Raw genomic sequence first — 8,044 nt, 5'->3', positions numbered from 1 at the left:
GCTCCCAGTGCTCCCAGTGGCCCACTTTGGGGTCAAGGATCCATCACTGGGTTTGTCCCCAACTTGTTCCTGTGGCTGATTAATGATCTCTAATTAATTAGAGCTAAATTCATTCGTTAATTAGCTGGGGACGTGGAGGAATTTCCATCATTCCATGGTTCCCCTTCCCAGCATTCCCGGTGCTCCCAGTGCTCCCAGTGCTCCCAGTGCCCTCCTTGGGGTCAAGGATCCATCACTGGGTTTGTCCCCAACTCGTTCCCATTCAAGCCTGGCGGCTAATTAATGATCTCTAATTAATTAGAGCTGAATTCATTCATTAATTAACTGGCGACATGGAGGAGTTCCCATCGTTCCATGGTTCCCATTCCCAGTGCTCCCGGCGCTCCCAGTGCTCCCAGTGCTCCCAGTGGCCCACTTTGGGGTCAAGGATCCGTCACTGGGTTTGTTCCCAGCTCGTTCCCATTCAAGGCTGGTGGCTAATTAATGATCTCTAATTAATTAGGGCGGAATTAACTGGGGACATGGAGGAGTTCCCATCGTTCCATGGTTCCCATTCCCAGTGCTCCCAGTGCTCCCAGTGCTCCCAGTGGCCCACTTTGGGGTCAAGGATCCATCACTGGGTTTGTCCCCAACTTGTTCCTGTGGCTGATTAATGATCTCTAATTAATTAGAGCTAAATTCATTCGTTAATTAGCTGGGGACGTGGAGGAATTTCCATCATTCCATGGTTCCCCTTCCCAGCATTCCCGGTGCTCCCAGTGCTCCCAGTGCTCCCAGTGCCCTCCTTGGGGTCAAGGATCCATCACTGGGTTTGTCCCCAACTCGTTCCCATTCAAGCCTGGCGGCTAATTAATGATCTCTAATTAATTAGAGCTGAATTCATTCATTAATTAACTGGGGACATGGAGGAGTTCCCATCGTTCCATGGTTCCCATTCCCAGTGCTCCCAGTGCTCCCAGTGCTCCCAGTGCCCACTTTGGGGTCAAGGATCCGTCATTGGGTTTGGTCGCAACTCGTTCCCGTGGCTAATTAATGATCTCTAATTAATGAGGGCTGAATTCATTCATTAATTAACTGGCGACATGGAGGAGTTCCCATCATTCCATGGTTCCCATTCCCAGTATTCCCAGCATTCCCAGTGCTCCCAGTGCTCCCAGTGCCCACCTTGGGGTCAAGGATCCATCACTGGGTTTGTCCCCAACTTGTTCCCGTGGCTAATTAATGATCTCTAATTAATTAGGGCTGAATTAATTGGCGACACAGAGAAGTTCCCATCGTTCCACGCTCCCGGCCCCTTCCAAGCATTCCCAGTGCTCCCAGTGCTCCCAGTGCCCAACTGGGATCGGCCGACCCCAAGCCCCAACCTTGGGTTTGGCCCCACCTCGTTCCCGCTCCATTCCCACGGCTAATTAACGAGCTGGGATTAATTAGGGGGGCGATTCATTGGCCAATTCACGACGGGACGGGGAAATTCCCGCTCATCCCGCGGCTCAAAATTTGGGGAAAAATCCTCGAAATTGGAGGGGAAAAATTAAAAAAAAAAAAAAAAAAAAATATTTTGGGGAAAAAAATCCCAAATTTGGGTCACCACGGCCACCAAATGGGAGTTTTGGAGGAAAGATGGGATTTTTCCTTTGGATATTCCCAGTTTTTCCCCAAAAAACGGGAGCGAACTTGAGCCGTTTTTAACTTGTTTTGTTTTTTAAGGAAAAAAATGGAATTTTCGGGGTTTTTTTGTTACTTTTGTGACTTTGTATTTTCCGTGTCGGGTCAATAAAAATCCGACTTGGGATAAAATGCCCAAAAATTGAGATTTTCCATCATTTTTCCCTTGTCCAAAACCCCCAAAATTTAGGGATAAAATCCCCAAAAATTGGGATTTTCCATCATTTTTCCTCTTTCCAAAACCCCCAAAATTTTGGGGTAAAATGCCCAAAAATTGGGATTTTCCATCATTTTTCCCCCTGTCCAAAACCCCCAAAATTCTGGGGTAAAATGCCCAAAAATTGGGATTTTCCATCATTTTTCCCCCTGTCCAAAACCCCCAAAATTTAGGGATAAAATGCCCAAAAATTGGGATTTTCCATCATTTTTCCTCTTTCCAAAACCCCCAAAATTCAGGGATGAAAATGCCCAAAAATTGGGATTTTCCATCATTTTTCCCCCATCCAAATCCCCCAAAATTTTGGGGTAGAATGCCCAAAAATTGGGATTTTCCATCATTTTTCCCCCTGTCCAAAACCCCCAAAATTTAGGGATAAAATGCCCAAAAATTGGGATTTTCCATCATTTTTCCTCTTTCCAAAACCCCCAAAATTTTGGGGTAAAATGCCCAAAATTGGGATTTTCCATAATTTTTCCCCCATCCAAATCCCCCAAAATTTTGGGGTAAAATGCCCAAAATTGGGATTTTCCATAATTTTCCCCTCCCCCCCCATTCCGACTACGGGAAACTCCAATAAAGACACGACAGACATTAATTAAATTAATTAATTTATTAAAAGATTAATTACCTCCAAACTCACATTCAACACCCCCCCCACCCCCCAAATTGAATCGCAATAAATAACCCGGAGGTAATTAATTAATAAATAATCCATAAATAATTAATAAATAATAACGATCGAAGACGCAATAAATAATAATTAATAATAAATAATAATTAATAACGAATAAATAATAACAAATAAATATTAATTAACAATAAATAAGTTCTGCACCCACAGGCGCTGATGCTGAGGTAGAGCTGACCTCGTTAATTAAGCCTCATTAATTAGGCCATCCTGATCACGCCCCCCCCCCTAAGCTCCACCCTCCCTTCCCAGTTCTCCCAGTACCCAACTGGGACTGGTCCCACCTCCAACCAGTAACTCTTGGGGGGCTAATTAACAACCTGCTCATTAATTAGGAGGTAATTAACCGGCTCATTAATTACAGGAAGGACAACGCCCCCCCCTCCCTCCTCAATCCACGGCTCCACCCCCTTCCCAGTGCTCCCAGGGCTCCCAGTGCTCCCAGTACCCAACTGGGACTGGTCCCACCTCCAACCAGCAACTCCTGGGGCCTAATTAACAACCTGCTCATTAATTAGGAGGTAATTAACCGGCTCATTAATTACAGGAAGGACAACCCCCCCCTCCCTCCCTCCTCAACCCACGGCTCCACCCCCTTCCCAGTCCAGTTCTCCCAGTTCTCCCAGTGCCCAACTGGAACCGGTCAGGCCACAAAACAGCGCGGAGCTCTTCGACCTTAATTAACGACGCCGTTAATTAAGCCAGGAGGCGACGACGACGACGAGGGGCGGGCTGGGGTGGGGTGGGTTCCCCTCAGCAGATCCGGACACCACCAGGAGGCGACAGCGACCAAGAGGAGCAGGAGCCACCCACGGGTGCCGCGGGCGTCGTCCCGTTGGGCGTCCCGGCGTTCCCGGCGGGAATCGGGGGCGCCTCGGGAATCGCGGGGGGCTCGGGTGCCAGCGGCGGTGCCCCCGCGGGGGTCCCGGCGCCCTCGGTGGCGCCGACGTCGCCGGGCGCGGTGTAGATTTGGGTGCCCACCACGGCCAAGAGCAGCAGCAGGAGGCGCTGGGCAGCGCTGGGCGCTTCGGTGGGGAGGGGGCGGCGCACCTGGGTGGGGGGGGGAGAGGGGGTCAGGGATCTGCGGGAATTCCGGGAGAAATTCTGGGAATTCCGGGGGAAATTCCGGGAATTCCGGGGGAAATTCCCGATAGGGGTGAGGGGGGGATTAGAGGAGGGGAAAGGGAGGGGTTGGGGAACCCATCCAAGGGGTGACCCTGGCGGACCCTGCTTAGCTTCCTGAAAGGGGGGGGGGGGGGGGGGGGGGAAGGTCCCTTTTTTGGGGGAAAAATCCCTTTTTTTGGGGGAAAAAAAATCCCTTTTAGGGGGGAAAAAGTCTCTTTTTTGGGGGGGAAAAATCCCTCTTTTGGGGGGCAAAAAAATTCCATTTTTGGGGAAAAGAATCCCATTTTTGGGGGGAAAAATTCCCTTTTTTGGGGGAAAAAAAAATCCCTCTTTCGGGGGAAGAAATCCCATTTTTGGGGGGAAAATGTCCCTTTTTTGGGGGAAAAAAAATCCCTCTTTTGGGGCAAAAAAGATCCCTTTTTGGGGCAAAAAAGATCCCTTTTTTCAGGAAAAAAATCCCTTTTTGGGGTAATTTTTCACGGGATGGGGTTGGGGAACCCATCCAAGGGGTGACCCTGGCGGACCCTGCTTAGCTTCCCAAAGGGGGCGGGGGGAAGGTTCCCTTTTTTGGGGGAAAAATCCCTTTTTTGGGGGGAAAAAAAATCCCTTTTAGGGGGGAAAAAGTCCCTTTTTTGGGGGGGAAAAATCCCTCTTTTGGGGGGCAAAAAAATTCCATTTTTGGGGAAAAGAATCCCATTTTTGGGGGGAAAAATTCCCTTTTTGGGGGGAAAAAAAATCCCTCTTTCGGGGGAAGAAATCCCATTTTTGGGGGGAAAATGTCCCTTTTTTGGGGGAAAAAAAATCCCTCTTTTGGGGCAAAAAAGATCCCTTTTTGGGGCAAAAAAGATCCCTTTTTTCAGGAAAAAAATCCCTTTTTGGGGTAATTTTTCACGGGATGGGGTTGGGGAACCCATTCAAGGGGTGACCCTGGCGGACCCTGCTTAGCTTCCCAAAGGGGGTGGGGGAAAAGGTCCCTTTTTTGGGGGGAAAATCCCTTTTTTGGGGAAAAAAAAATCCCTTTTTTGGGGGAAAAGTCCCTTTTTTGGGGCAAAAAAGTCCCTTTTTGGGGAGGCAAAAAAATCCCATATTTGGGGGAAAAAATCCCTTTTTTTGGGAGAAAACAATCCCATTTTGGGGGGCAAAAAAATCCCTTTTTTGGCGGGAGAAAAACCCCTTTTGGCGGGGAAAAAAATCCCCTTTTTGGCGGGAAAAATCCCTTTTTTGGGGGCAAAAAAAATCCCTTTTTGAAGCAAATAAATCCCTTTTTTGGGGGCAAAAAAATCCCATTTTTGGGAGGCAAAAAAAATCCTTTTTAGGGGGGAAAAATCCCTTTTTTGGGGGGGAAAAAATCCCGTTTTTGGGGCAAATAAATCTCATTTTTGGGGGCAAAAAAGTCCCTTTTTTGGGGCAAAAAAAATCCCTTTTTGGCGGGAAAAATCTCTTTTTTGGGTGGCAAAAAAATCCATTTTTTGGGGCAAATAAATCCCTTTTTTGGGGGCAAAAAAATCCCATTTTTGGGGCAAAAAAATTCCATTTTGGGAGCAAAAAAATCCCTTTTTTGGGGGGGAAAAAAATCCCTTTTTTGGGGGAAAAAAATCCCATTTTTGGGGGCAAAAAAAAATCCCTTTTGGCGGGAAAAAAAAATCCCCTTTTTGGCAGGAAAAATCCTTTTTTTGGGGAGCAAAAAATATCCCATTTTTGGGGCAAATAAATCCCTTTTTGGGGCAAATAAATCCCATTTTGGGGGGCAAAAAAATCCCTTTTGGGAGCAAAAAAATCCCTTTTTTGGGGGGGAAAAAAGTCCCTTTTTCAGGGCAAAAAAATCTCATTTTTGGGGGGGAAAAAAATCCCTTTTGGCGGGAAAAAAAAATCCTTTTTTTGGCGGGAAAAATCCCTTTTTTGGGTGGCAAAAAAAATCCCGTTTTTGGGGCAAATAAATCCCATTTTTGGGGGCAAAAAAAAATCCCATTTTAGGGGGCAAAAAAATCCCATTTTGGGGGCAAAAAAATCCCCTTTTTGGCGGGAAAAATCCCTTTTTGGGGGGTAAAAAAATCTCATTTTGGGGGGGAAAAAAATCCCTTTTTTGGGGCAAATAAATCCCTTTTAGGGGGGGAAAAAAATCCCTTTTTTGGGGCAAATAAATCCCTTTTAGGGGGGGAAAAAAATCCCGTTTTTGGGGCAAATAAATCCCTTTTTTGGGGCAAAAAAAAACCCTTTTTTGGGCCAAATACCTGAGCAGGGAGGGCCCCGGGCAGGGCTGAGTCAGAGGCGAGGGGGTGGAAGTGACTCAGTTTCCCCCCCCGGGGCTCCGGGAAATGAGAGCAGAGGAGGAATTCCGGGAATTTGGGATTTGGGAGGGGTTTTGGGAATAGAGGGGGGGGATGGGAGGGGTGGCCGGGGGGTTTTGGGGCGATTTTGGGGGGGTTTAGGGCGAATTTGGGAGATTTAGGGGGAATTTGGGGGAGTTTACGGCGATTTTGGGGGGGGTTTAGGGTGAATTTAGGGGGGTTTAGGACGAATTTGGGAGATTTAGGGTGAATTTGGGGGAGTTTAGGGGGGTTTAGGGAGGATTTTGGGGGGGTTTAGGGCGGATTTTGGGGGCGTTTAGGGCGAGTTTGGGGAGTTTTAGGGGGAATTTGGGGGAGTTCAGGGGGGTTTAGGGCGATTTTGGGGGGGGGGTTTAGGGCGAATTTGGGAGATTTAGGGGGAATTTGGGGGAATTTAGGGCGATTTTGGGGGGGTTTAGGGCGGATTTTGGGGGCGTTTAGGGCGAGTTTGAGGAGATTTAGGGGGAATTTGGGGGAGTTTAGGGGGGTTTAGGGAGGATTTTGGGGGCGTTTAGGGGGAATTTGGGGGAATTTAGGTGGATTTTGGGGGGGTTTAGGGCAGATTTTGGGGGCGTTTAGGGCAAGTTTGAGGAGATTTAGGGAGAATTTGGGGGGGGTTCAGGGCGATTTTGGGGGGGTTTAGGGCGATTTTGGGGGGAATTTACGGGGTTTAGGGCCATATTCAGGGGGGTTTAGAGCGATTTTGGGGGGGTTTAGGGCGAATTTGCGGGGGTTTAGGGCCATTTTCAGGGGGGTTTAGGGCGATTTTGGGGGGGTTCAGGGGGGTTTAGGGCCATTTTCAGGGGGGTTCAGGGCGATTTTGGGGGGTTTAGGGCGAATTTGCGGGCATTCAGGGGGGTTTAGGGCAGATTGGGGGGAATTTAGGGGGGTTAGGGCCATTTTGAGGGAGTTTAGAGCGATTTTGGGGGGTTTAGGGCGAATTTGCGGGGGTTTAGGGCCATTTTCAGGGGGGTTCAGGGCGATTTTGGGGGGGTTCAGGGGGGTTTAGAGCGATTTTGGGGGGTTTAGGGTGAATTTGTGTGGATTCAGGGGGGTTTAAGGAGGTTTAGGGAGAATTCGGGTGGGGTGCGGGACCATTTCGAGGCGATTTTGGCAAGTTTGGGGCGAGTTCGGGGCGAATTTTCCAAGTTCAAGGCGGATTTGGGCGAGTTCAGGGGGGTTTAGGACGAGTTTAGCGGAGGCTATAGGAGACCCCTGGGACCTATAGGCGGCAAGTGGGGGGGTATAGACTGACCCAAACCACCTGAGAGGCTCCAAATTTGGGGTCAAACCCCCCCAAAAAAAACCAAAAACCAACCCCTCCCATACTCACAGCGGGCGGGTAAAGAACGCGGCGATGCCTTCGGCGAGGCCTGCAGGGAGCGCTGGCCACCGGGCGAGGTTCGAAGGTGAAGTGGCGAGGTGGGGACGGGCTGACCCCACCGGGGGCACCCTCGGGGTGACCCCAAAAACGCCCCGGGCACGTGGCGGTGGCCGCGGCTGCCGCTACCATGGACATGGCGACCGAGGAAGGTCGGGATTCGAACCCGCGGCCCCGGGGTTATCAAGGGAGCGCCGAGCCCCGCCCCCGCGCCGAGCCGGGCCACGCCCACCGAGCGATCTGATTGGTGGGGATGGGAGAGGGGGCGGGGCTTGGGGCGGAGGCTCCGCCTACCGGGAGGGGTATGGGGTGGGGTTGGGGGGATTTTGGGGGATTTTGGGGGGTTTAGGGCGGTTAGGGGGGATTTTGGGGGAATTTGGGGGGTTTGGGGGGATTTAGGGGGGTTTTGGGGGGAATTCGGGGGATTTAGGGGGGTTTAGGGGGAATTTGGGGGGGTTATAGGGGGAATTTGGGGGGTTTAGGGCGGTTTTGGGGGGGCTTTTGGGGGATTTGGGGGGGTTTGGGGGGTTTTGGGGGGATTTTGGGGGATTTTGGAGGGGTTTTGGGGGGTTATAGGGGGAATTTGGGGGGGTTTTGGGGGAATTTGGGGGGTTTAGGGCGGTTTGGGGGGGGCTTTT

The 8,044-nt window shown here is 50.1% G+C and overlaps 1 protein-coding gene across 1 annotated transcript; it reads right to left on the bottom strand.

Moving 5' to 3' along the window:
• Positions 1-2,480: 2,480 nt before the first annotated feature.
• On the bottom strand, positions 2,481-7,577 carry IER3 (immediate early response 3). The gene is made up of 2 exons (XM_068999139.1): positions 7,359-7,577; positions 2,481-3,623 (listed from the first exon to the last, which is right to left on the bottom strand). The coding sequence occupies exons 1-2, from the start codon at positions 7,542-7,544 to the stop codon at positions 3,327-3,329; spliced, it is 483 nt and encodes a 160-aa protein (XP_068855240.1). The 5' UTR covers positions 7,545-7,577; the 3' UTR covers positions 2,481-3,326.
• Positions 7,578-8,044: the final 467 nt, after the last annotated feature.

The sequence above is a fragment of the Aphelocoma coerulescens genome, unplaced genomic scaffold (genome assembly GCF_041296385.1).
Source record: "Aphelocoma coerulescens isolate FSJ_1873_10779 unplaced genomic scaffold, UR_Acoe_1.0 HiC_scaffold_244, whole genome shotgun sequence".
Taxonomy (NCBI): Eukaryota; Metazoa; Chordata; class Aves; order Passeriformes; family Corvidae; genus Aphelocoma; species Aphelocoma coerulescens.
The sequence above is the reverse complement of the archived record's forward strand: the minus strand, read 5'-3'. Positions and strand labels throughout refer to the sequence as shown.